The sequence below is a fragment of the Gopherus evgoodei genome, chromosome 6 (assembly GCF_007399415.2).
Source record: "Gopherus evgoodei ecotype Sinaloan lineage chromosome 6, rGopEvg1_v1.p, whole genome shotgun sequence".
NCBI classification, from domain to species: Eukaryota; Metazoa; Chordata; order Testudines; family Testudinidae; genus Gopherus; species Gopherus evgoodei.
Window position 1 is genome coordinate 111,914,186 of NC_044327.1, and position 27,904 is coordinate 111,942,089.

The 27,904-nt window shown below is 42.1% G+C and overlaps 2 protein-coding genes across 7 annotated transcripts; one reads left to right on the forward strand and one right to left on the reverse strand.

The window, feature by feature from the left end:
- Positions 1-5,069: 5,069 nt before the first annotated feature.
- LOC115653532 (ribosome biogenesis protein BRX1 homolog) lies at positions 5,070-16,392 on the reverse strand. Of its 2 annotated transcripts, none has more exons than XM_030566912.1 (10): positions 16,211-16,392; positions 12,015-12,126; positions 11,011-11,054; positions 8,312-8,382; positions 7,385-7,434; positions 7,217-7,290; positions 7,058-7,108; positions 6,665-6,766; positions 6,211-6,339; positions 5,070-5,577 (listed from the first exon to the last, which is right to left on the reverse strand). In XM_030566912.1, exons 1-10 carry the CDS (start codon positions 16,358-16,360, stop codon positions 5,314-5,316), a joined length of 1,047 nt encoding a protein of 348 aa, XP_030422772.1. In that variant the 5' UTR covers positions 16,361-16,392; the 3' UTR covers positions 5,070-5,313. The 2 variants fall into 2 exon arrangements, with proteins under 2 accessions (XP_030422772.1, XP_030422773.1); XM_030566913.1 differs by having other exon boundaries at positions 12,015-12,082; positions 16,211-16,287.
- Positions 16,393-16,446: 54 nt separating this feature from the next.
- Positions 16,447-27,774, forward strand: LOC115653533 (cell cycle checkpoint protein RAD1). 5 transcript variants are annotated; one of them, XM_030566914.1, is made up of 7 exons: positions 16,474-16,752; positions 18,078-18,283; positions 19,491-19,763; positions 21,583-21,691; positions 24,280-24,538; positions 25,407-25,505; positions 26,809-27,774. In XM_030566914.1, exons 3-7 carry the CDS (start codon positions 19,569-19,571, stop codon positions 26,990-26,992), a joined length of 846 nt encoding a protein of 281 aa, XP_030422774.1. In that variant the 5' UTR covers positions 16,474-16,752; positions 18,078-18,283; positions 19,491-19,568; the 3' UTR covers positions 26,993-27,774. The 5 variants fall into 5 exon arrangements, with proteins under 5 accessions (XP_030422778.1, XP_030422774.1, XP_030422775.1 ...); XM_030566915.1 differs by having other exon boundaries at positions 19,537-19,763; XM_030566918.1 differs by lacking the exons at positions 16,474-16,752; positions 18,078-18,283 and adding an exon at positions 16,447-16,467.
- Positions 27,775-27,904: the final 130 nt, after the last annotated feature.

Below are 27,904 nucleotides of genomic sequence, written 5' to 3' on the forward strand. Positions count from 1 at the left end.
ATTCATCTGTATCTGCAGTGCCAGAGTTCTGTCATCCTGACATGAATCTCTGGAAGGTAGAAGTATACATATAATCAGTCTAACTATCATGTGTGCATAACCTGATTTTGAAGAGAGCAGCTGCCTTTTGGTTACTGTTGAGCAGTAGTCACAAGTAATGAGACTAACCGGAGAGGCATAATCCTCTGTTCCAACATCTGTGACCTGATCTACACTACATAAACAACTGAAACTGAACTTTGCTGCAGCTTAAGCAGGCTGAATCACAGTGTCGCTTAGTTTGTATAGATAGAGCTACACTACATCTGCAAAGATGTAGTTAATTTCTTTTGTAACAAAGTTGAGCCATAACCAAGTTTAGCAATCATTATAAAACTCTTGCAGTATAGACAAGGTCTACTTACAGCTAGGGGTTCTCATCATAATACTCTCCAGGCATTGCTGGACAGCAGCAGCCAATCAGATTGCAAATTTACTCACTTGCCTAAAGATCTGTCATGTCTTGGTTTTTGGTTGCTCAGCCCACCTCCAAACAATTTTTCCACTACTAGAACAAGCCCATCCTGTACAACCCACAATCCTGTGATTGAATTCTTTATTGGATGAAATTCTTTATTTGCACTGATTTAGCCGTCAGTGGCTAGTGCCAAGCAACCTCCATGTAATGGGACATATCCCTTTAAGAGTGGAGAGGGCCACAAGTCCCTGTTCCCAGGAACTGGATTGAACAAAGGATCAGGAAATGGCCTGGTAACAGAAGAGAGACGTGCTACCAGGGAATGAGAGGGTGTGACCAAATGCACCTATATACTACTATAATCTTTGTACAAAGTATGCTTTGTGAGGTATCATTTGAAAATGAAGAACTCACTCGTCAACAATATCATGGTGGAATCTAAATAGCAGCATTATATGTAAAGTTATGAATATAAGATGAAATTATGACTGACATAAGGCTACAAGACAAGCCTGGGGCATGGATAAACCTGTTTCTCAAAGACACAGGAAAGGCTGACGCCTCTAGTCAGGTATCATCAAAACTGATGGGCAATCACCTGTCAAGTGGCCAGAATTTGGCAAAGAAGGGTAGCTGAAACAGATCAATCTACATTTTAGCAAACAGCATGGAACCTCTTTCACCACAAGACTCCAGGCTCACAGTGGGAACTAACTTTATCTAGCAATAATCCTCAGGAAAATGCATTCCGAACGTGACTGGATTATAAAAGTGATGGGCACCACAAGGTATTCTCTCCCTATCCATCTCTTATTCTCATTTCATCAGATAAGACAAACAAAAAAAAACCCCCATAAACAGCCATATAACTTTGGGAGGGAGACTGACCTAAGCCCTGTTGTTTGGAGTATGGGGTAAAGATTTTTACCTTGACCCAAGTCTAGCTTGTTAAGTTTTAGCACCTGAGTTTTTTATTTTTCATTTGTTTCTCACTTTAATGCCTTATAAAAACGTATTAACTCCCTTAAATTCTCTCTCTCTCTCTCTCTCTCTGTAGTTAAATAAACTTGTTTTGTTCTTTAATCAAAACTAATCTGGTGTTGCATTCAAATTAAATTGTTTGGGTAACTCCATTTAAAGAAGCAAACTGTTGGATATTGTTCCTTATGGAGGAAATGGACCTAAAATATCTGATCTGTTCAAGAAAGGACTGGACAGTGCAGAACACATTTTAGAGGAAAAGTTTAGACTGGGAGTGTGTTGGGTTCACCCTGCAAGTGGTGACCAAGGCTGATGGAAACCAGTGTGACTGGAATGTGCTGGCATGTTGCAGGGTGTGACCTGAAGCTGTTTGTGAGTGGCCCAGGTTGGGAGCTATTGCAGTAAAGCACAGTGAGGCACCCCAAGTTTCAGGGCACATGGTGACACAACCCCTTACTGGACTGCATCCCGGAATGTGACAGTTGGATAGGGAGAAAGGCCAAGACACTGTTCCTTTAAGGGTGCAGGATCAAGAGCCCTGTTGTGTAGGATGGGGCCCTCCCCTCTCTTCCAGCCACTCAGAATGAGCTCCCTCGGGGAGGCTGGTATATAGACTGCATTCTGCCTCAGAAGTTCTAGAAGTTAAAATGTGGATGCAGAAGTTGAAGTGAAAAAGCTAAATTACATCAAAACTTTGTCATGGAAAATTACTTATGGATAAAAAGTTGCATGTCCAAATGTGGATTTTGATTTACTTTATAAACTTAAGGGTAAAAAAGAGACAGTTATTAAAAATGAACTGTACCACTGTACCGATGAGAAGTGGAGTTGATTGTCATATATATATGTAGATGGGTTAAAAAAACAAAACAAGAAGAATAGGGACAGCATATACCAAAATTTGGAATTAGTACATTTAAAAGAAAATCCAATTTTGTAGCTGTCATGACAGCCAAACTAGTAGACATTATACTACCACTAACTTAAATCTGGGAGATATGTCCAGCAGCAGTGGTCATTTTTCAGATTCAATCTCAGGCCTTACTTAACAGAGATTTTAAAAAGGGTGTCTCAGTATGTCAAGTGATCTAATCAATGAAACTGTATTTCTAATGACAGAATCAGTACAGATATATTAGCTTGGATCCCAGCACATACTGAAATAAGAGAATGAAATGCTAGAAAAAGCAGATAAAAAACTTGTAAGAAATGGAAACTGACAAAACTACCCTTGAGTAAACAGGAATTCAGAAGTCCAGTACAGAAAAATTAAAAGCAGAATGGCAAGAAATTTGGACTAATGAAAAAAGATTTGATTGTGCCCTTGAGTTGAGGACAACAACATACTGAAGGGCCTGTATAGGAAAAACAAAACCAGGGCTAACTATGAACTTTTGTATTATGGACTTTATATAGGGGACTCTAATGTTTGAGCCATTTGCTATTAGGAACTCAGAACTGTCTGAATCTTAATAAACCAACTCTGGATGCAGGTGCTGTTAAACACAAGAGACTGTGTGGAGTGCTTAAGGGGCCTGAATCTAGTGAAAGCAGCAAAGAATCCTGTGGCACCTTATAGACTAACAGACGTTTTGGAGCATGAGCTTTCATGGGTGAATACCCACTTCTTCAGATGCATGTGGTGGAAATTTCCAGGGGCAGGTATATATATGCTAGCAAGCAAGCTAAAGATAACGAGGTCAGTTCAATCAGGGAGGATGAGGCCCTGTTCTAGCAGTTGAGGTGTGAAAACCAAGAGAGGAGAAACTGGTTCTGTAGTTGGCAAGCCATTCACAGTCTTTGTTCAATCCTGAGCTGATGGTGTCAAATTTGCAGATGAACTGAAGCTCAGCAGTTTCTCTTTGAAGTCTGGTCCTGAAGTTTTTTTTGCTGCAGGATGGCCACCTTAAAGTCTGCAATAGTGTGGCCAGGGAGGTTGAAGTGCTCTCCTACAGGTTTTTGTATATTGCCATTCCTAATGTCTGATTTGTGTCCATTTATCCTTTTCCGTAGACTGTCCAGTTTGGCAGATGTACATAGCAGAGGGGCATTGCTGGCATATGAGGGCGTATATTACATTGGTGGATGTGCAGGTGAATGAACCAGTGATGGTGTGGCTGATCTGGTTAGGTCCTGTGATGGTGTCGCTGGTGTAGATATGTGGGCAGAGTTGGCATCGAGGTTTGTTGCATGGATTGGTTCCTGAGCTAGAGTTATTATGGTGCGGTGTGCAGTTACTGGTGAGAATATGTTTCAGGTTGGCAGGTTGTCTGTGGGCAAGGACTGGCCTGAATCTAGTGAAGTGTGCTTGCAAAGCAATCTCTCTGGCCACAAGGGGGTGCTTACTAAGCAGCCACCCTTTTACAAACTACAAATGAGGAAAAACAAAATCTTGCCTATTCAGCTCCTCACTGCACTATTTAACCTTTTACTCTTCCATATTCCCTTGTTTGGTCCAGTTTCCTACCAGCGGTAGGGGTAGTTTTTTCCCTATTTCCTTCACCACAACCATTCTCCCTAATGAAAAGCTTTATGCAGAGTCAGTACAGGTACCTAGCTAAAAGAACCTGATGTATCTACTAAAAGTCTGTAACACTGCTCCTACTAGAAGGAAAAAAAAAAAACCCCACAGGTGCTGAAAGTATAAGTGTGAGATTTAATTAATTGTACTAGGAGCTGGCAATCACGGAAAAGGGCACTCCCTGGCCCCATGGGCTTAATCTACTAAAAACTAAAGTGTACACCCTCTTCCACCCCATTTCATTTTAGGTAAAGATTTACTTAACAGGCAGAGCTCATTCTTCTGTTACAGAATCTCATTTACTAGAACTGAGTTCTGGTGCATGCATTGCCTACACTCTCTTAGCTAATTGCAGGCCTGACTGCTCTTGCTAGTAATAACTTTAAAAAAAGGCCCAAGCTAAGACAATAGTTCTTCAGAGTGTTAGTTCTTTGGGAGGGCAGAGACAGTCTTTTTGTTCTGTGTTTGTACAGAACCTACCACACTAGAAATTAGAATAGAGAAGGGTGGAATATCAAGGAGCATCAGCACCCACAAAGGACAATGTTCCATTGTATCTTTGAGTAATAGTAGCACACTTGGTACAGGACACCAGGAGCAACACAAAGTAAACATGGTTTGCCCCGTTTTCTATAAGACAAGCCCTTTATGCTTTTGTAGATCACTATTCTTAAAAATGCCAACAAAAAAATTCCTGTGATCAAAAAAAAAATCACAATCCTTTCTCTTCTCCAAGAACCATGGGATAGGGTGGGTAACCGGCCAAGAAAAAGTGAACCAGTACTGTAGGCAAGCTGCATCTTTTAAAGAGAAAGTGTACTTGTATGTCAAATGTAATTTAGACTGTAAGATCTTGACTACTGCTGGGGAGCTAAACTTCTGAACTATGGCTAGGGGAAAGCACCCAAACTCCTTCAGGTAGTGCTCCTCCCACCCCAAAACCCAGCATTACTGACCCATACAAGACCCATAACTTTCAGTTGTAAGAAATTTTTGATCAGACTTTCTTATTCACCTCTTGTTGCTGCTCTGCAACACCTTCCCCTTAAAATGTTCCTATTTCTCCAAGAGCTTTGTAAGGCAATGTATCTATTCTTTGGAAGACACATGTACAACAAAAATACCAACCAATTTTATTTAAAACACAGTCTGAGATAAGATGAGTCCTACAGCAGAAGAAATCCACATCTGATTTTTCATTTACTCAAAGTTGGTGGCAAGCAGCTGCTGACTTTTTAAAAAAATGAGAGATAAGATCATATGCAAGGTAGGTTGTTAGCTATATTTCAGAGCTAAGTATGCAAGACTAACATATGACTTTTGAAATTTGCTTCATTGTTTTCCACTTAACATTTTACACTCCCACCCTGGACTTTTTTTTTTGCCTCTTCCTTTGTCGTTGAAATAATTTCTTTTTCTTTTTCAAATTGACTTTTAGCTCAGGTTTCACCAACACTATTTCCAATGGCTTTTCCTCTGCTGGAGTGTCAAAGACAGTTTCCGTAGGATCTTCTGGAATAATTGTCTTTTCTTCTTTTTTCCTAAGTTTCTGCAGGTCTTTCACTTGATGTTTTTCTCTGAATTTAGCAGCTATAGCCAATCTTGTCATCCGCCGATGCTATCAAAACAAGAAGAGTAAGTTAATACAGTTGCACTGAAAGGCGAAGGAGAGACGAAAAAACTCATCTAACAAGGTAATATTGCAAAAAGTTCACATACAACAACATTTTATAGTACAGAAAGTGCTCTCCACTTAGAAAGTGATCTTTTAAAAAAGATCATCCTTCAACTGGCAAATTCCTCAGCATACTGCCATCTTCTCATTGAGAGATCAAACAACTCATCATTATTAGTTTCATAAATCTGCTCAGTTCACATGCCAGTGATTATTTTATCCTAAAATTATAACCTATTACACGTATTGCGACATGGAGGCCCCTGATCCTGCAAGCTGATCTCTTATGAGCATCCCTCTCATAGCCGAGAGAGTACAGGCACAAGACAAGAACAAAGGACTCACACACAAACTTCCCTCCACCCAGATTTGAAAAAGTCTTGTTTCCTGATTGGTCCTCTGGTCAGGTGTTTCAGGTTACTGGTGTTACCCCTTTACAGGTAAAAGAACATTAACCCTTAGCTATCGGTTTATGACGCCCCCCAAATTGCCGCCAGTAGTCAGACAGAACAGCTTGCACAATCAAGGCCTAAGGAATTCGTTAAATGCAAGCAAAACCAAAAGCAAGACTATTACCATGTTTGGAGACTGGTAATGTGGATTCTCGTATAGAGTTGGTCCTCCAAAGCTGCCCTGGAAAATCTTGATGAGATTTAAAACAAAACGAGGTCCAATTTCTACAAGAGATGCATCTTCTTCCATGATCTGTAACAAAATAGCAAACACCTTCATTTGAGATTCTTGTGCTGGACTTATACATGCATACTATTCTTTAAACATTTTACACATATGGATTCACAGGTGTTCAAGCCCAAAATCTAATGCAGCTAATTTATGTTAAGCATGTAAAAAGATAAGTTTTAGTCCACCATAAAACATTTTGAAATCATATTTTTTGTATAAGTGGGGTGGATGTCAGCATATCTTGGTAATAGTTAAAGGTCTCCTTTCAATTTACTGTATTTCATTGATTTCATATGAAACCACACAGTTAGTACGATTTTTTAAAAAGTCAAGGGAAACAACTAACCTGATAGTTTCGAAACCAAATCCTGTTGTCTGTGATGGAGAACGTGAATACATGATCTACAAAAGGCTGGCTTTTGGGGTGATACTGTGGTGTACTAAAAATCTATAACAAAGGCAAAAAAAGTTTCTCATCCAAAATGATCACGAGTCCAAAATAGAACGTTTAATTACCTTTGCATTCATCTTGTTTTACTACTGAACATCCTCATCTTGCAGAGACTTGCCTATGTGAGTCGTCCCATTGACTTCAAGCACATGCGCAAGTCTTTGCAGGATTAGTGTCTAAGTACCAAGACACACACCAACAACTTTCAATAGGTATTAAGCCTGAAATATTTGCACAAAGAGTTTGTAAGATGCAAGAAATCCCAAAACAAAGTTGGCACATACTGACCTGAATAAACAACTCTTTTAACAGAGCATAGTGTGGCTCTTGATCAAACACCTAGAAGAGAAAAATACAATTTTATGAACACACAGAAGGCAACAGCAGTATAGAGAAAAAGAAAATAAGAGATACTATAGGTCAAGCAATCTGAAATCCTGTACTTGCCGGATCAAAGGACAGAAGAGGTCGTGAGCCTCTCAGGCAGTTTCCAGTCATCTTCAGTTCTGCCAGGGTATGAACTACAATGATTTTGAACAGTTTTAGATTTTAAACAGTTTTATAAGAAAAACAGATAAATAAAAACAGTAGAAGTAATCTGAGAGCTCAACTTACTATTCTGTACTAAAAATTTGGCTGATGGTCCTTGAGGTGAATTTGAAAGCCTGAAACAAAAAAGACATCCATTAGTAATGGCAAGAAAAATACTTTAGAATTCTATAGTAAAATTTCAGCCAGGCTTTTTACTGTAGTAGTTTTAAAACTGGCCTTTGTTGCATATAAATCATATTTAAATTAAAAATGGCTTAAGGTATAAACAGCAGACCTCAAATGATGAGGTTTCACAGAAAATAATATTTAATTTACAATTACTTTGCTGCTTATAAAAATTTTAAAATAGTATTTTTGTAAACAAAGCAAGCCTAATTTATTCTTGCAACTATTGCCAAGACCTGAAGTAGTCTGTGGGAAGTTTGGCTTAAACTTCTGCCGCAGTCCTGTAGGGAAGACTTAAAATTCTGTGGCAGCTTCAGGTATATTCAAATACAAATTTATTTAAACAAACAAAAAAAATCAGTATACTTAAACCCCACAAGGAATAGTGGAACATTTTTCTTCTGGTAAGAAATAGAGGGAAAGCAAGTGCACACTGCCATATGAGCAAGTTTAACTGTATTTTTTTAAAATGTCACTCTTGAAATGTATTGATCACTAAAGATGTAAATCTTCAAACTGTAGGATGTTTTTAAATAGAGTTCTAGTCCAATGGTTCTCAAACTGGGGGTCAGGACCTCCAAGGGATTATGAGGTTATTACAGGGGAGTTCGTGAGCTATCAGCCTGCACCCCAAACCCCGCTTTGCACCCAGCATATATAATGGTGTTAAATATATAAAAGTGTTAATTTGGGGGGGGGGTTGCAGTTAGAAGCTTGCTATGTGAAAGGGGTCACCAGTACAAAAGTTTGAGAACCACTGTTCTCAGAATACAAGCAACTATGATTATAGAGGGAGATTTAATAAAGCATAGTGTATTTTCTCACCACATGTAGAGATCCTGTTTCTTTTTGGCTTCAAAAAATATGCACTTATTGCAGTTTTTTATTTCACAAATCTGTATAAAAAGAAGGCATTTGGCAAATTAGCTATTAAAGCTCCATGGATCTTTTCACAAACCTTCCAAATCTGTCTCAAGTATTTCTGTCCTGAAGTGGAAAATATGCAAAGGTCTTGTATTAATAATTAACACCTGGTGCCTGCAGAAAAGTCAGTTTTAATTTATAGCCACCTTGAAAGTCTTTTAAATTATTTTTATTCCCAGAAAACTACCACTGACCAGCACTCCAGTGGACAGGACATTAGACTGTCAGGGCACCTAGGGTTTAGTCTCAGCTCTGCCACTGGCCCACTGTCTGGCTTTCTTCAGGCTAATCTTTTGCTCTATTTGTGCCTCAGGTTTCCCAACATAAAATGGGGGAAACACTCTTTTGTAAAGCAGTTTTTATTAGTAGACTGCAGAGTGATGGAACAAAATGCTTCTATTCTATATTTTGAAATTGTCTCTATCAATAGTCAATTTCCTATTTCAAAATAAGATGCCTCATTTAAAAAAAAAAAATTCATGAACAGCAATCATTTTCATCCATGAAGCTATTTAATACATTCCAGCAGCAGCACCCCAGCATGGATGGAGGAGATAAGGCCAGAATGGGCTTGCCAGCCTACCCTTCTTCTCTCTTCCCTCAACTAGAAAGGGTACCAGGGAACTAAATCACAAAAGCAACAATAGCAGTTCTTTCATAGGGGTAATGATTCAAAAGCACTAGCTTTTGTGATGGAGTAAAGACTTTTGGAAACCACAGACACTTGCAGTCTCTATTGCCTCCACCCTCTAATATCTTCAGCTCATCTTTTCTGCTGGAAATCTAAACTGCTTTGATTCCTCATTGGTTCATTTTCACTAATGGATCCACCCAGACTGCCACTTAGTTCAATTTAGCTATACCACATGTACCTGTACTCTTTCTTGCCTCCTTCAGGCTTGCACAAAAAAGCAAACTCCCACCACCAATTAAATACTTTAAGATTATAATTACAAATGTTCTTGACAAAAACCAACCACACAGTTAACCTTTATAACTTTGTCCTCCTTCCATCAGCCCTTTTCTTCTTTTTCACCCTGTATGTTTTTTATTCAGTATCTTTGCAACCATGGTGAATTTAGATCCAAGATACAGAGATCCCACAGTATTCTTGCCAGCAAATTAAAGAAGTATGGCCTGGGTGAATGGACTATAAGGTGGATAGAAAGCTGGCTAGATCATCGGGTAGTGATCAATGGCTCCATGTCTAGTTGGCAGCCGGTATCAAGCAGAGTGCCCCAAGGGCTGGTCCTGGGGCCTGTTTTGTTCAACGTGTTCATTAATGATCTGGAGGATGGCATGGACTGCACCCTCAGCAAGTATGCATATGACACTAAACTGGGAGGAGTAGTAGATACACTGGAGGGTAGGGATAGGTTACAGAGAGGTCTAGACAAATTAGAGGATTGGGCCAAAAGAAATCTGATGAGGTTCAACAAGGACAAGTGCAGAGTCCTGCACTTAGGACAGAAGAATCCCATGCACTGCTACAGACTAGGGACCAAATGGCTAGGAAGCAGTTCTGCAGAAAAGGACCATGGGTTTACAGTGGACGAGAAGCTGGATGTCAGTCAACAGTGTGCCCTTGTTGCCAAGAAGGCTAACGGCATTTTGGGCTGTATAAGTAGGGGCACTGCCAGCAGATCGAGGGATGTGATCATTCTGCTCTATTTGACATTGGTGAGGCCTCATCTGGAGTACTGTGTCCAGTTTTGGGCTGTACACTACAAGGAGGATGTGGAAAAATTGGAAAAAGTTCAGCGGAGGGCAACAAAAATGATTAGGGAACTGGAGCACATGATTTATGAGGAGAGGCTGAGGGAACTGAGATTGTTTAGTCTGCAGAAGAGAAGAATGAGGAAGGATTTGATAGCTGCTTTCAACTACCTGAAAGGGGGTTCCAAAGAGGATGGATCTAGACTGTTCTCAGTGATGACAGAACAAGGAGTAATAGTCTCAAGTTGCAGTGGGGGAGGTTTAGGTTGGCTATTGGGAAAATCTTTTCCACTATTAGGCGGGTGGTGAAGCACTGGAATGGGTTACCTAGGGAGGTGGTGGAATCTCCTTCCTCAGAGGTTTTTAAGGTCAGGCTTGACAAAGCCCTGGCCGGGACGATTTATTTGGGGATTGGTCCTGTTTTGAGCAGGGGATTGGACTAGATGACCTCCTGTGGTCCCTTCCAACCCTGATATTCTATGCCACCATAGAGTTCTATCCTGCAAGCCTTTTGTGCACAAAACTTCTGTTGATTCCAATAGGAGTTCTGCATACAGAGTGCTTTCAGGACCAGGTTCTCGTGTCTATCAGATCATGTCTAACAAAAGAGAGGACAAAGGCAAGATTACATTAATATTTTACTTACTAGTCTTGGTTTCAAAGAGTCAGGATTAAATATAGGTAAGTGAAGTCACCTACTTCCTATCCAGAAGAATGACTAATTACTTCCTGTGGTTTAGCAAGTAATTCAAACAGCAGGATTAAACTCTGCGTTTCATGAAGTAAACCAAAATTATCTTTTCCATTTCAACATCACCTATCTGCTCTCTCAAATAATTTCCAAAAAAGCCAAAATATAAAGATTAGTTTAGTTATGGCATTACCTCATTAATTACAAACAGCTTGTCTTTACGGTCCATTTTAGTGTCTGTAAACAAAGAAAAAAGTACCACTGAACATCTGGCATGCTTTTGTATATTACGAGGGACACCAACAATTAAAAATAAAAAGAAACCCGCCCCCACACTTTTCTGAAAATATTTCACCTACTGTTACTACTAAAGAAAGATGAAGCATTTTCTCAGTTTTTGTGTTTCTCAGCAGTTTGCATATAACTCATGTTCACTGTTGATATTATTTCACTTCTTACTCATTACTTGGGTTGCTGTTAACAACAGTTTTTTCACATAGCAGCCTAAGGCCCCAATCCAGCAAAAACCAAAACACGTACAAAGCATTATGCATGCAAGTAGTTTTACTGAAGTCAAAGGAATCGTGAAACAAATCAAAGCATGTATTTGAGTGTTTTCAGAATGGAAGCCTAGTTTCCTAAAGATCTTAATAGAATCTAATGGGCAGCAGGTTTAAAACAAATAAAAGGAAGTAGTTCTTCACACAGTGCACAGTCAATTTGTGGAACTCCTTGCCTGAGGAGGTTGTGAAGGTGTGACTATAACAGGGTTCAAAAAAGAACTTGATAAATTCATGGAGGTTAAGTCCATTAAGAGCTATTAGCCAGGACGGGTAAGGAATGGTGTCCCTAGCCTCTGTTTGTCAGAGGGTGGTGATGGACAGCAGGAGAGAGATCACTTGATCATTACCTGTTAGGTTTACTCCCTCTGGGGCACCTGGCATTGGTCACTGTTGGTAGACGGGATACTGGGTTTGATGAACTTTTGGTCTGACCCAGTATGGCCGTTCTTATGTTCTAATCCAACAGTTATTCTGTGCAGCAATTGGGGTAAATGTCAACAAAAGACAGTGAGGCATATAAAATAAGAATTATGTACCATCTTCAAACAGCAGACTGTTGGAGGCAAGTGGTGTAATAAACTAGAATAGCCAAAGCCACTGACAAACTTAGACACAAGCAGTACCTAGACCCTACCTGCTTTAGAGTGGGGCATCAATGTTCGCAAGTCATGCATTAGATGTCTCGTTCTGAAATTTATTCCTCTAGAAGAGAAAATAAGCACTCGCTCTTTATTTTTCCATTTACCCTAAAAGAAACACAAAGTTAAAATGGAAACAAAGTTTCTAATATTAATTTTTTAAAATCAAAGTTAATATTTAATCAATTAAGATTTCAGATTTTTCAAAATTTACATTTGTGCAGAAGTTTCCAATTAAAACAAAGTTCTGCCTTTTCAACAGGCTGCAGAGATATAAATGTTTATGTGGACAACTCTGATCTTCCACACACTACTACTAAATTCCTACACAAAGAACCCTAATCAACTCAATGTTTTCAGTGAGACACTACCGATATTTGAGGCTGCTCACATAAAATTTCCCATCATAGGCTGTGATAAACTTCACGTATCAGGGTGCAGTTGCTTGCAGACAGGAGGGGTAAGTAGCCAGGAAATCTAATTGTTTTCCCATTTAAACAATAACCATGAGGGTCAGGGATGGTACAGGAATATGCAACTAAATACAGCAAAATGACATTAACTGTATAAAAGTTAAACTGCATATAGCGATACACCTATCTCATAGAACTGGAAGGGACCCTGAAGGGTCATCAAGTCCAGCCCCCTGCCTTCACTAGCAGGACCAAGTACAGTAACTCTTCACTTAACGTTGTAGTTATGTTCCTGAAAAATGCGACTTTAAGTGAAACGATGTTAAGCGAATCCAATTTCTCCTACTCTGCAAGAACCACAGGCGGGGGGTTCAACTTTCAGCCTGCCCACTCCACTCCTTCCCCCAAGCCCCCACCCTTGACCCACCTCTTCTCCCCCCACCTCCTCCCCCTTTACTTCACTCGCTGCGTCCTGGCTCCTCCCTGCTCCCTCCTCTCCCTTCTAAACGCCGCAAGCCAGCCGATTCCCCCCTCCCTTCTGCCTGGGTCAGTAAGCTGGCTTGCTGTGTTCAGGAGGCAGGGGAGGGAAGGGGAGCCTGCATGCTGAGTCCTTGCTCCTCCCCCCTCCCTGGGGCAATCAGCTGGCTTGAGGCATTTTGGAAGCAGAAGGGAGGTGGAAGGAGTGAAGACCCGGTGCACAGGCTCCCCCTCCCTCCTGCTGGCAGCAATCAGCTGGCTTGTGGCATCCGGGAGGGAGGGGGAAGCCTGCATGCTTGAGTCCTCGCTCCTTCCCCCTCCCTCCTGCTTCCAAAATGCCTCAAGCCAGCTGATTGCTGCAGGCAGAAGAGGTGAGGAGGAGGGGGAAGACACTGATCCACAGAGTCTGTCGGCAGGTGGTGCTGGGGCCAAGGGGCTGTAGAGAGGCTGCCAGCTGTGGAGAAAGCAGGCAGCCAAACAACATAAGAGTGGAGCATTGCACAACTTTAAAGAGTATGCTCCCTAATTGATTAGCAACGTAACAATGAAACAACGTTAAGCAGGACGACTTTAAGTGAGGAGTTACTGTACTTATTTTGCTCCAGATCCCTAGGTGGCCCCTTCGGGGATTGAACTCACAACCCTGGTTTAGCAGGCCAATGCTAAAACTACTAGTACAGAAGTGTTTATCCTGTGTAATTTTAAGGTGAAGGAAGAGTTAAGAACTTAGAGAGGAGTGCAGTGCCATTCATTCAAGAAAACACTCTGAAAATCCCAGCCATTCAGTCCATTCCAGAGGCAAGAGCTGCTTCTTCTAAAATATTTTTATGAGCTCTAGGAATAGTTGTCTCTGACAGGAAGAAAATGGCAATATCCCCAGGGAATTCATCCTAATCCTCCCTTTGAGTTAGCAACAGAATACGGAGGGGCTTTGGTGAAACTCCTCCCTGCCCTGGCCATTGACAAATGGATTTGCAGCATTCTGAGCTGTGCAGAAAGCCACAAATATTAGAAGCACAGTAAGTCATCTCAGTCACAAGAAATCTGTTGCTTTCTCTACAAAATGAACTGAGAGCCAGGGAGTTGTAAAGCAACACAAGATAAAAGGGTCTGCTACAAATGAATCCTCTGTTAACTCAGCGCAGAAAGCCCAGGTGGCTTCTATGGGCTATAAGATTTCCAATTTCAATATGCAAGTTTTTAAAAAAAACTGAAAAGCACTCTCTAAATAAAATGGCCACTAAAACTACCTACCAAGTCCTTGTACAAGACTTTATGATTTGTTTTTAACTCTGATAATATTTTAGGGTGTTAGTATTGCTGTATCGCAATTGTGTTATAATTGTGATCCGGAATATTCACTGTTTCATATAAAAAACATAACACCAAATAACAAGTTCTTAATAATGGGGAGCAATATTGTGAAAAGCTATTGCTCTAGAATGTCACTCCCCCAATATATGAGAAACTGCTCTTTTTTGCTTATTATTAGACACCACCATCTCAGACCAACCATCTCAAGAACCCAATAATTAGGCATAGTCAAGTACTGGCTAGAGTTTGGATCATGGAGTTGAGTGTGGGAAGAGATTCCAGACTGATTACTGGCCTCAGCCTGCCCAAAACTACAGCACCCAACGTGGCCCACCTTCTTGGAAGCAGAAAAAACTGACCCCCAGAGCAGCATGCAGTGCCTCAGAGTCCTGTGGCACCTTACAGACTAAGGCCATGTCTACATCTAAAATTTTGCAGCGCTGGTTGTTACAGCTGTATTAGTACAGCTGTATAGGGCCAGCGCTGCAGAGTGGCCACACTTACAGCAACCAGCGCTGCAAGTGGTGTTAGATGTGGCCACACTGCAGCGCTGTTGGGCGGCTTCAAGGGGGGTTCCGGGAACGCGAGAGCAAACCGGGAAAGGAGACCAGCTTCGCCGCGGTTTGCTCTCGCGTTCCCCGAACCACCCTGCAAACCGCAGGGAAGGAGACCTGCTTGCTCGGGGTTCCGGGAACGTGAGAGCAAACCGGGAAAGGAGACCAGCTTCGCCGCGGTTTGCTCTCGCGTTCCCCGAACCACCCTGCAAACCGCAGGGAAGGAGACCTGCTTGCTCGGGGTTCCGGGAACGAGAGAGCAAACCGGGAAAGGAGACCAGCTTCGCCGCGGTTTGCTCTCGCGTTCCCGGAGCCACCCTGCAAACCGCAGGGAAGGAGACCTGCTTGCTCGGGGTTCCGGGAACGAGGGAGCAAACCGGGAAAGGAGACCAGCTTCGCCGCGGTTTGCTCTCGCGTTCCCGGAGCCACCCAGCAAACCGTAGGGAAGGAGACCTGCTTGCTCGGGGTTCCGGGAACGAGAGAGCAAACCGGGAAAGGAGACCAGCTTGATTACCAGAGGCTTTCTCCTTCCACGGAGGTCAAGAAAAGCGCTGGTAAGTGTCTACATTGGATCACCAGCGCTGGATCCTCTACACCCGAGACAAAACGGGAGTACGGCCAGCGCTGCAAACAGGGAGTTGCAGCGCTGGTGATGCCCTGCAGATGTGTACACCTTCAAAGTTGCAGCGCTGTAACTCCCTCACCAGCGCTGCAACTTTCTGATGTAGACAAGCCCTAACAGACGTATCTCAGTTTGATCAGAGCACGCCTGTGTTCAGGGTGGCACTTCAGGTGCTTGGACGAGGTATCTCCATGTTCCTAGTGTATCCAAGATATCTGTGCAGATCACAACAGTGAAACATAACCTTGCTTTGCACACTCATATGAAGAGTTCGGGCGACCACACAGATCGAGGCAGCACATGTCTCTGTGGTGAGACTAGCATCAGGGATTAGGCGCGTTAGCCTGTATCCACAAAAACAACAAGGGGTCCGGTGGCACCTTAAAGACTAACAGAGCCTTGTTGTTTTTGTGGAGAGACTGCGACCAGCGATTTGCTCCCTTGCACACCAAGCAGGCGGCGGCCCTGCAAGCATAGTGAGAACTCAGAACAAAGAGAGCTGCTTCTCTAATGAGAGGCAATGTCTCTAAAAGGTCTGAGGCTGGAGAGGGATAATCTCCGGCCCGTGGGAAGCTCCCCTGAGGAGAGACAGCCTTTCCCCAACAGAACAGGGCAGGGCAGGCCCTCCCCGTCCCGTACGGGGCATGGTGACAAGAGGGACCATTCCCGAGCTCCTACCACCAACGGAGAACGCAGCCGAGGCCACCCCGGCCTCTTACCCTGCGCGCCGTAGGGAGCCCGGCGGAGACAGCCCGGGCCAGCCACATACCCCCGGGGGCGGGGCAGGGCAGGGGATCAGCCGCTCTCTTTACCTTGGAGACGGGAGCTGGGATGCTGTGCTCCTCCCTCTCCTCTCCCTGCGGGCTTGGCTTGGCCGGCAGCCCGGTCCCGTTCGGAGCCCCTTTGGCTCGTTTCCTCGGCCGGGTCGCCGCACCACCACGCTTCCTCTTGGCCGCCGCCATCTTGCTTACACGTGACCCTCCCTCCCCCGCTTCGTTTGCATAGTCCTGGCAGCCGGCGTGCTGCCGTCTCTGGCGGATCTCGTTTTACGGCAGCCGTAAAGCACGAGGTGAGTACCTAACCGCGCCGGCGGGAGGATTTGTAGCGCGTGTGGCGGCGTTAGGCAACGCGGGTCCTCAGAGCCAGGTCCCTGGGCTGATGTTCCCCGTTCAGCGCTGTCTCTGGGCCGCTGGTTCCCCAGGGCGGGCCCAGGGGCCCTTGGCTGCTGCTGAGTGCCTAGTGCAAAGGGGCCTGCGGCCTGAGTCCTCCAGCTCCCTGGCTCTCAACCCGAGGGCCGCGTGTGGGCCCGTCAGCGCACCGCTGTGACCCGTGTGACAGCCTCAGGGCGGCACAGGTAATATAGCTAGTGTCAGGTATTGGGGGGAGCCGTGTTACTCTGTATGCACACAAACACCGAGGAGTCCGGTGGCACCTTAGAGACTAAGATTTATTTGGGCATAAGCTTTAGTGGGTAAACCTCCCACTTCTTCAGATGCCTGGAGTGAAAGTTTACAGATGTGGGCATTATTATACATGAAGAGAAGGGAGTTACCTTACAGGTGGAGAACCAGTGTTGACAGGGCCAATTCAAGCAGGGTGAATGTGGTCCATACCCAATAATTGATGAGCGGTAATACTAAGAAAGGGAAAGTGGTTTTTTATCCACAAAAGTTTATGGCCAAATAAATCTGTTAGTCTAATATGCCACCAGACTCCTTGTTTTTATAGCTAGTGTATGGATGCAGCCCAGATAAAGAGCTGCAGATGCTGCACACAATGGTAAATAGGTTTGGTACCACTGTTCTAGCTGTTGTCATAGCATACTGTAATATCAGTGCATGAGAAGCGTATTGAAGATGAAAAACAGGGCACAGAGTTTGGCCCACGGAGCACAAACTTCGGTCGGTGTGTGTGTGTGTTAGACCTGTGCAGGGTGTAATGATGGTTCTGCAGACTTTTAACTGATTTAATGCTAATGATCAGACACAACATGAGGTAGGATTCATATTGGTCTTGCATTGCAGTGATGAGGATGAGAGTAGCAGGAATCCTGTTCACCCCGCTGAGAGGCTGCTGACAATTTGGGAAACGGATGAGGGTGTTGCAACCTCATCCCTGGAAGAATATGCATAAAACTGATGCTACACACAGGGAAACAAAAACTACAGTGGCACAAAAAACAATGAGTATAATGGCCAAAAGGAAGCAGCTGTTGTAACCTAGAGCTTTGTGAAAGGAAGTGGAAGGCTTTCTGTTAAATTTAAATCAGAAGAACAGATTGTAAAATATGTTAATGGCACTAACTTATTTCTGTTCACAAAGTGGAGTGCAGCCTTTTTTTCTTATCAACAGCAGGAAAAAATTAGTGGTTCAATTAAAACTATTGTGCTGCTTCATGGTAATGTTCAGCCTTTAAAGAAGGAATAGCAATAGAGATGTGGGGAGCTTTGTGGAGATTTTCATCATTCACTACCAAAAGGTTTTGGGCAACTAACTGCCCTTCGTGTCTTGAAAATCTCCCTGTACACGTGCTCATAATGTCAGTAGTACCCATCTGTTATTAAAAGTGAATTGTAAAGGGAAAAATATGATTGTGGCCTTTATTTCTTTATGAAGTGTGTATAAAGATGGATGTAATGTCATCTTTCTGTTTTTGTTTGTTTACAATATAAATACTAGATCTGACTGTTTTCCTGGATAACTGGAGTAGGATAGGAGCATCGCACTAGGCTGAAATCTCAGTTGACACTCAGTATTCTTCACCCCTTCCGCTGATGCCTGGGAATTAGAAAGCTGCAACTCAGCTTTCCCCCTAGTGTGAAGTGTGTACTCTTCCAAAGAGTTCTCCAGAAGAACAGAGCAAGTTGGGACCTGATATTTGTCAGGTAATAAAAAAGCAGGGGAAAAAACATATTAATCTGTATTTACCAGCCTGAGGCATCAATAAAGGACATGGATATAACTTCTGTATTAGTTTGTTTTGCAGTTTGCCTGTAATATGACTCTATACGAAAAGGGAGATGCTACTTAAAGCAGTAAAGATGTAAATATATTTCCTTGCAAGATAGATAGAATGAGGAGAGAATAGAAGGATGAAATATCAGGAGTCTTCTCTTGCAGCTTCAAAAACACAGGCCTCTACTTTGTGAGCCAAAGCTCAAATGGAGGGAAATTTGTGTGTGTGTTTATACACTGGACTCTCACTAGAACACACGTCTATATAGCACAAATTTGCATATAACATGGTCGCAGCCATGGATCCTGTAGAGGAAAATTTACAGAGGACCTTTAGATCTCTGGTCAAGTTAATAGGCCTGAAGTATTAGATGAGCTTGCTTCTGTGTGTAAGGGGCATGAGGAGGTGAAGTGGAAAGTACCCAGAGACAATTAGCCAAGCCAAGCTTGTTAAATATAACCGCAATGGAAGCATTAGAAAAGTCAAACCACAAAAGAACTAGATTGGGAATAACAATAACAGGAAAAGCCAAATAAGGGAGATGATTGTTTCTTTTCGCCTTTAACCTGCATCACATTTTGCAATATATTGCAAATAAGGTAATTAATATGGAAGTATGTATAATTTGTCTGTGGTTTTAAGCTTTAAAAGGCTTGCTTGTTCCTTGAATCGGGGGGCAGCTACTGAGAGCTGTTCCCCCCCCCCCCGCGCTTGTAATCAATAAAGGAACCTCAGGCTGATCTGATCCAAACTCAACATGTGGTTGATTTTCCACAACAATCTCAAATTTAATTACTTTAATTGCAATTCATTTTAACACAGTACCATGCATCGACCCAAATCCTGTGTTCTAGCGAGGGTCCATTGTATATATTAAAAATAAAATTAACTGGTGTCATGGTCTATCCAGCAAGGGTCAGTGGTACACAGATATAGGAATATGCTTGTGCATCCTGTTACTTTGCTATTTTAATAGTATTGGACCTGAATATCTCTCTCACGGAGTAGAAGTATTTAATTACACCAAAGCATTGCTGCCAGTACATCATCACAAGTTTGTGAAGCTTTTTTTTTTTTTCCATGTTTCATCCATAAACAGCAATTCAGATTAACACAAGTATGTTGCCTCTTTTTAGGTTTTCTTTGAAACTGCATCTTAATCCCTCATTTATACTGTCACAGGAAAGACTGGAACAGTGAATGCAAACTAGATAATGCCCCTCTCCACTCAACCTGAAACTGGTGATGACCAGTATGTTTTAGTTGCCAGTCTTGACAATGTCAGAAACCTCTCAAATATCCTAAAAGCCATTCATTTTAAAGACCATGCAACATGTTTTGCAACTACAAATGGAATCAAGGTTACAGTGGAAAATGCAAAGTGTCTGCAGGCAAATGCCTTTATTCAGGTAAGGAGCCTAGCACATCATAAGACTGTCAGTGTATCTGTGATCAGTCTTTCATATGTTTAAAATGGCAATTTTTTACTTTCTCTTGCATTTGTCAATGGCTTTCCCAATGGACATAATCCAGTCAAACAAAAGATGAGACTAGTGGGTCCAAAGCATTAGATGTCTCAATTCTAGACTTGCAAAATTGCAGTTGTTGACACTATTCAGAAATGCTGGAGTTAAATTCTTGATATAGCAGAGAGGGAATTGTTTTCCTATTTTATTGTTACTATAGCATATGAGAGGATCACCATTGTTTCGCATTGAGTCTTGTATAAGCACATGGTATGAAGCCACTGTGAGATATGAGAGCATTAAATGAGCCAGGGAAATACTGAGAGACCAGAAGTACCTAAGAATGGAAACAAAGTATGTGATGGAAGTACTGTTTGAGAGAATAAGGAAATATATGCAGTTTATCTTGGGATTGAGAGGAACTGTCAGAACCGTAGGCATAAGGTGGAGAATCTGACCCAGCGAATGCCCTGCAATACTGCTGATATTAAAGTTGGGAAAAGACCTTGTAGATCATTCAGTGAATCCTCTGAGGCTAGTGTAGGACTGTTCACTATGGGTATATACTCCACTGCTTATCTGATGTATTTATAGATGACTCATGATAAAGATCCCACCTCTTCCCTAATGGAAGACAGTTTTACGATTGACCAGAGCTCACTCTTGGGAAGCTTTTTAATAATATTCAGCCTTACTTCCCTTTCCCTAATGCCATCCTATTACTTCCATTTATACCCTCTTGCATGACAGTAAACATTTCCTCTCCATCATCAGCGAAACAGTTCATTATTTCTCCTTTTGAAATATCTTGGTCATCTCTCAAAATAATAGTAGTAATAGTTTGTATTTATACATCTTCCATTTCATGATCTCAAAGAGTTCTGCATTCAGATTCCATCCACCTTTTAGAGAGTCCACTTTTGTGTCTTAGGTCATCAAGCAATTATTATGGTGAGCCCTACAGGACTGAGTTCACTCCCTTTGACATGCATCTCACTGCATCTCTCCTCACCTCTGAATAACACTGTACATTATTTTTTCTCAATATGTGTTTAGTATGATTACAGTTGATCCTATGTTACCCTTTTCTGCTATCTCTAGTAATCTTTCATTTAATTTATATATTCATTGATGTCTCGCCCCCAAAAATAAGGTGGAGGGAGAATAAAAAAAGAACAAAATAGGAAAGGGAAGGAAGTGGGCACAGAGAAAATTAGCCCCTTTCTCTAGTCGTATATTTTGACTTCCTTGCTTGGTTTCATTTCTTTGAATTTTAAGAAATCATGTTTTATTTAATGTGTTCCCTTCCACCTGCTGCTGTTTGCTTACTTGACTATCTTTAGATTGTGAACTCCTCGGGACAGAAATTGTGCTGCCTTCTGTTTTTGAAAGCACTTATCACAGTAGGTGTACTGGAAATAAATGACAAGTCTTGGTTTTATTTAAGTTGTACAGCACACTGAACATCTGCTGATTGGTGGGGAGATCTTTGTACTTCAACATTTATAGCTTATTATTACACTAAAAGGCCACTGCTCAAATGTCATACGTATCTGGTTTTCCTTTGTCTAAGCTATGTGCTAATTTTTAAAGGGTCCTGAGTATATGCGCATTGGCTCTTATTTTGTATTGTGTTGTGCTTTGAAGGTGAAGATTATGGATTTATAGAGATGATTGTTAAGTCACTGTTACTACAGAAAGGGAAACAAATGTTGTTAAACTTCTTCCATACACACACTTTCTCTCTCTTTTTTTTTTACAGGCAGGGATTTTTCAAGAATTTATTGTACAGGAAGAGTCTGTGACGTTTCGAATCAATTTGGCTGTTCTTTTAGACTGCTTGACCATTTTTGGTACAAATTCTTTGCCAGGTATTGTGCGTGCATGTCCTGATCTGATGCCCTCAGTAATCAGATGAAACCTGTGCTTCTAGCCACCTCCCATGTGGCTTTATGAAAGTGATCTTTCCTATCACTGTAAGATTCCCTAACCTTCCCATACTAAGACCCCCCTCTGAAGAGCAGCTACCATTGATTGATTTGGCCATACGGTAGCTTCTTAAGTTGCTGCAACTGTATGCTGCGATAATTGCTCGAGTGGCCAGGAGGGTAGGTACTCAACTGAATCCAGACACTGTGACGGAAAAGGTGGCAGTGGACAGAGTTATAAGTAAAGGGGCCGTGAAAGGTACTCAATGAGAAGTCTTGAGTTTGGAAGACAAAATGTGTTCATAAATATAAGATTTGTAAGAGAAATGGCAGAGGAATCTTGTGATTACACACAGATTTAGGAAATGTTAAAGCCTAGGCCTTGTCTATAATTACCGTGGTAAGTTGACCCAAGTTATGCTACTCCAGTTACATGAACAACATAGCTGGAGTTGATGTAGCTTAGATCGACTTGCTGCAGCGTCTGTACTGTGCTCTGTCGACGGGAGACGCTCTCCTGTTGACTTTCCTTACTCTTCTTGGAGAGGCGGAGCACAAGAGTTGACGAGAGCGCTGTGCACACTAGACCCACTAAATCAACACCGCTGCGTCAATCACAGCAGTGCTGATCTATCTGTAAGTACAGACAAGCCCAGAGAAGGGCCAATTGTTGCAAGTAGAAGGAAATCCATCAATGGTACCAGTTGGTTCTGATAAATAAAAGCCAGCCACATGCTTGGTGCTTATAGTCCTTCTCTCTGTAGCTTTCAAACAGCTATTATAAAGCTAGGTAAGCAGACAGGTTAAGTGACCCGTTTTAAGCTCACCCTGTGAGTCAGTGACAGACTTTAGATAGGACCCTGCAGCCCAGCCTTGGTATCAATCCATTAGACTTCAGCTACCCTAAATTTTTATAAAACATTCGTATAACTTGGTAAAGGTTTTACACGCTTTCTAGGTACAGCAGAATCTCAGAGTTACAAACTGATCAGTCAACCACACCCGTCATTTGGAACCACAAATATGTAATCAGGTAGCAGCAGAGATGAAAAAAAGAAGCGAATACAGTACAGTACTGTGTTAAATGTACATTACTAAAATAGTAAAGGGAACGCAGTATTTGTCTTCTGCATAGTAAAGGTTCAATGCTGTATCAAGTCAATGTTCAGTTGTAAACTTTTGAAAGAACCATAACGTTTTGTTCAGAGTTATGAACAACCTTTATTCCTAAACTGTTTGTAACTCTGAGGTTCTACTGTACCTCTTTGGCCTCCATCACATCTGAGCACCTCACAAACAATGAATTGATCTTCACAACATGTCAAAGTATTATCTCCATTTTACAGATGGAGAACTGAAATAGAGAGCAACTGTTGTCCAAGTTTGCACAGGAAGTCTGTGGCAGAGCTGGGAACTAAACCAAGATATCCTGAGTAGAATTTCAGTGGCTTAAGCACATGATCCTTCTCCCTCTAATCACATTCCTCAGTTAGTAAAAAGCCCCTAGCTTTTTGCCTTATGTCTTGGGTGCACTATAGGCCCACAAGGTATTTTGTATAGCCTCACAGCTTGTTGTGTTGTTTGAATAATTCAGGGCAGCCTCTGTATTATTTATATGTAGTTAGTTTTCCAGTGGATCACTTAAAAATGCCTTTTTTTCCCCCTCAAATGCTATTTCAAAATGAAATATTGCTCTGTTTATATGAACTGTGAATTATTAATATTCCATTGTCAAACATCCAGTTCTTATCTGTGATTTTATATATTAGAAGTTGAACTGTCTTCCTGCTTGAAAATAGTTCTTCCAGAAGTGTTTTCTTAGGCGTTACTTATGAATGAGGGTAGACCAGAGTCACACACATTGCAGATAGATACAGCGCAAGTTTTCTCAGACAATTCTGCCATTGCACATTTGCATGAACGCTAATATCCTGTTTCAGAGTAGCAGCCTTGTTAATCTGAATCTGCAAAAAGAACAGGAATACTTGTGGCACCTTAGAGGCTAACAAATTTATTTGAGCATAAACTCTTGTGGGCTAAAACCCACTGTGATGAAGTGGGTTTTAGCCCATGAAAGCTTATGCTCAAATAAATTTGTTAGTCTCTAAGGTGCTATTCCTGTTCTAATATCCTGGCTATTCTTATCCTGGGCCTTTTTGAAAAGAGCCTGTCAATCATCCTAAATTGTGCGGTAATTTTGTGATTGAGACAGAATTCAGGAAAGGTCTGAGACTAGACTGAGCATAATAAACCAATTTGATCTGTGATCTAAGGATGACTAGAATCCAGGTCTCCACAGGTTAGAGTCATAGAACATCAGGGTTGGAAGGGACCTCAGGATGTCATCTAGTCCAACCCCCTGCTCAAAACAGGACCAATCCCCAGACAAATTTTTACCCTGTTCCCTAAATGGCTCCTTCAAGGATTGCACTCACAACCCTGGATTTAGCAGGCTAATGCTCAAACCACTGAGCTATCCCTCCCTTACACCATCTAGCTCTTAAAGAGTGCTAATTTTATCATCATTTCAGGTACTTCAACAGCACTTCGAATGTGTTACCGTGGTTATGGCTACCCCTTGACCCTATTTCTAGAAGAAGGTGGTGTGGTAACTGTGTGTAAAATTAACACTGAAGAACCTGAAGAGACACTAGATTTTGATTTCTGCAGTACAAATGTGGTTAATAAAATTATCCTGCAGTCAGAAGGGTTAAGAGAAGCATTTGCTGAATTAGATATGACCAGTGAGGTCCTGCAGATCACCATGTCTCCAGACAAGCCTTATTTCAGGTATCAGAAACTACATGTCCATTTCAACAGTTCATGTTTAGCAGCTTAGTTGCTTTTTGATGTTTGGAATTATTGTTGCTGCTTATTCAACACTGTAAAGATCTGCGCTATATCTATTTAAATATGCTGTCTGTTATAATGGTCTGCTGCATCACATATGAAGACTAATTATTCAGACAAGGTACCAGGCAACTGTTCATTCCTTATTTCTCAATATTCCAAAATTTTCAACCTGATGCTTTTGGCAATAGAATACATCATTTTAAGGTTGGGAGCCAGCTTCAGCCTTGGAATAAACAGATACAACTTTTTATCTTATGTTTTGTATACCTTGTTAAACAAATTCCAGGATGTTTTTTGAATCCATTCATTTAGTATTTTTGGTTATGAAGAATAAGTTCCAAGGTCTGCATGGCCTTGGTAGGGGTGATGGATCAGGGCTGAAAAATCAGGAGTTGTATGCTGCAGTGCATAAGGGAACTCATGAGTTTTCCACAGTCCTGGCAGCTCCACAACGAGGTGCTGCAGAGCAAGTTTCTTTCAGTTTCTGATATGGCAGCAGATTGAGGCCTCTAGGTGCTAATGGAATTCAGTCTTTCATTAGCAAAAGTCAGCCTTCTTTGAAACCACAGTCAGCTGCTATCAGGGGAACTCTGAGTTTGGAGTGCCACAAATCTCATGCTTGTGATTGATTCTAATAGAAAATTAAATGTTGGTATCTCATTTCTTATGAACACTAGGTAGCTTGTTGAAATCTTCTGCTTTGAGAATTGTCCCAATGGATAACATCACTTTGTTGTTTCCACTTTTCAGATTTGATGGTGCCAATATCAAATGCTTTGCTGAGTTGGTGCATTTTGTCTTTTAGATTATCCACCTTTGGCAATGCAGGAAGTGCGCATCTTGACTATCCCAAAGATTCTGATTTGATGGAAGCATTTCATTGCAATCAGACCCAGACGAACAGGTCAGTGATCAGGACAGTAACAGTAGTAGTCTGACACATTCTTACCAAGAAGGTGGAAAAAGTGGTTTCATCAGCTACTGAAATGTCTGACTTTCCCTAGAACAAAGTAGTATTTCAAAATTTCCCTTTGACAGAAGTTGTTCTTCTGCTTAAAAGTTCAGTAATAAAAAGTAGAGTATGAAATTCATACTGTTGATACAGTAATGGAAAAATTAAACCATACTGTAAAACTACAGCAGTGGTTGGAGATGGGGAGGGATAGCTCAGTGGTTTGAGCATTGGCCTGCTAAACCCAGCGTTGTGAGTTCAGTCCTTGAGGGAGTGAGCTGGGGATCGGTCCTGCTTTGAGCAGGGGGTTGGACTAGATGACCTGAGGTCTCTTCCAACCCTGATATTCTATAATTGGTTTTGTCAGTTTTTGGTCCATTACTTGAGAATAAGGTTTCACTTATTGTTATATTTTATATACTCTATCATAAGCCGGTTCATTTAAAAGCCCCCCCCCCCCCCACTCCCCTGATGGATAAGTAAAAATGGAAAAATTTTATAAGCCGACCCTATAATTCAGGGGGCAAAAACTTTGGTTCCCAGACCATCAGGATAAGCCACCGGTGGGCCAAGATGGGTTGTTTACCTCAAGTGTCTGCAGGCACAGAGGTAAACTTAAGTAAACAAAGTGTCCCGGCATGCCAGCTGCTTACCCTGACAGGCCAGGACAGCAACTGGTGGGGAAACTTTTTGGGGGGAGAAGCTGGGGATCAGAGGAGTAACCCCTGTGACCACCGCCCACATGACCCCCAGTAATCTCCCCATCCCATCCCTTCCCACCTTATCTGGGGAGGGCCAGGGGAGGATGTGTCTGACCTGGCTGGAGCTGCTCTGGCAGGCTGGGCAGCGTGGCCACAGCCTGCTCCGGTGGGCCAGACAGGGCGGCGCGGCTACAGCATGTTCCAGCAGGCTGGGCCAGGTGGCAGAGCTGCAGCATGCTCTGGTGGCGTGGCCACAGCCTGCTCTAGGGGGCAGGGCCGAGTGGCACGGGTGCAGCCTGCCAGCCCCAGAGCTGCAGCTGCTTCGGAGACTGGGGGGAGAGCAGTGTGGCCAGAAGCAGAGAGACTCTGGCTCCACCTCTTATTTTCTGGCTCTGCTGCCTCTCCTGGCTCCTTCTGTTGGGGAGGGGCTGTGTCTCACCTCCCTATACCCATTCATAAGCCCACCCTCTTCTCGTGCTTCCCTTTTTTACTAAAAAAATTGGGCTTATGAACAAGTATGTACGGTACTTTAAAATACTTTTCTTTACCTGCAGGTATAAGATCTCTTTGCTCAAACCATCTACTAAGGCACTAGTTTTATCTTGTAAAGTGTCTATTCGGACAGATAATCGGGGATTCCTTTCACTGCAGTATATGATTAGGAATGAAGATGGACAGATCTGTTTTGTGGAGTACTATTGTTGCCCTGATGAGGACATTACTGAATCAGAACTATAGCTCTATGATATGGACTGTGCATTTCATTTATGGACATTCAGAATGATAAAATATTTAATTAAAAAACTTGAAAGTTGCCAGATTGATAGCCCAGAAAATGGACGCCCCGTTTATCCACAGAAAGGAGCAGAACAAGCAGCTACAATGAAGCTTCTCCTATATTACTTTGCAAGTGTTTCTCACTCTTGACCTGAATGGACCATCTGTAAAAGTGAAAAGGTTGCTTAATCCTTGGCCTCTGTGCTGAGGCTGAGAAGGGTGCTGTGATGTGCACACTTGTCCACTGCAAACTTGGAGTGATCACCAAACAGCCCCTTGAGTATTCTGTCACTATTGTCAGAATAATTGCAAACACAAGCAATGCGGTAAATCTATGACAGTAGCAGTATGTTAACCAAAAACTGGTGGATTATGGTTTGCTCTGAGCATGGATGAAGCAATTACACGTGGTGAATGTCTGAATGCTGGCTTGTGTTAGACAGTGGGTGGCTCAAATGATTTAAAAAAATAAAACTTCTTGTGAGACTACAGGTGGAGAGTGAAAATTGAAACTGACTTCACAACAACAGTAAATTGTGAAATTGCTCATCCTCAGCTAGACTCAAGCCTTCTGTAATTACTGAATTCCCTAGAATTTCATCAGGGATGGCCCATTTTCCACAGCAGTGTGCTTGTGCTGTACTGGTAAGTTAGCATAGAACCCAACATAAATCACTTTTAAGTACTTGGGCAGTGTCATTTCCATTTTAACTTTTCAAATTAAAAAAAATTTACTAATACAACCCTTGCTATTGAAATGTGTTTTTACGTGTTCTCCCCCAACCCCATCCATTCACCACTGCCTTCCAGATCAAAAACACTTATTTATTTCAGTTTTAAGGAAAAAGAGCATTGGAGTATTTGTTTTGGAGA

Excerpts from the sequence above, each read along its gene's own strand:
- LOC115653532 (XM_030566912.1), bottom strand. The coding sequence starts at position 16,360 with ATGGCGGCGGCCAAGAGGAAGCGTGGTGGTGCGGCGACCCGGCCGAGG. Across the intron at positions 11,055-12,014 it reads GATGCCCCACTCTAAAGCAG|ACACTAAAATGGACCGTAAA; the intron begins GTAGGGTCTAGG and ends CTTTGTTTACAG. Across the intron at positions 6,767-7,057 it reads TAAAAGAGTTGTTTATTCAG|ATTTTTAGTACACCACAGTA; the intron begins GTCAGTATGTGC and ends CCTTTGTTATAG.
- LOC115653533 (XM_030566918.1), top strand. The coding sequence starts at position 19,569 with ATGCCCCTCTCCACTCAACCTGAAACTGGTGATGACCAGTATGTTTTA. Across the intron at positions 19,764-21,582 it reads AGGCAAATGCCTTTATTCAG|GCAGGGATTTTTCAAGAATT; the intron begins GTAAGGAGCCTA and ends TTTTTTTTACAG. Across the intron at positions 24,539-25,406 it reads CCAGACAAGCCTTATTTCAG|ATTATCCACCTTTGGCAATG; the intron begins GTATCAGAAACT and ends TTTGTCTTTTAG.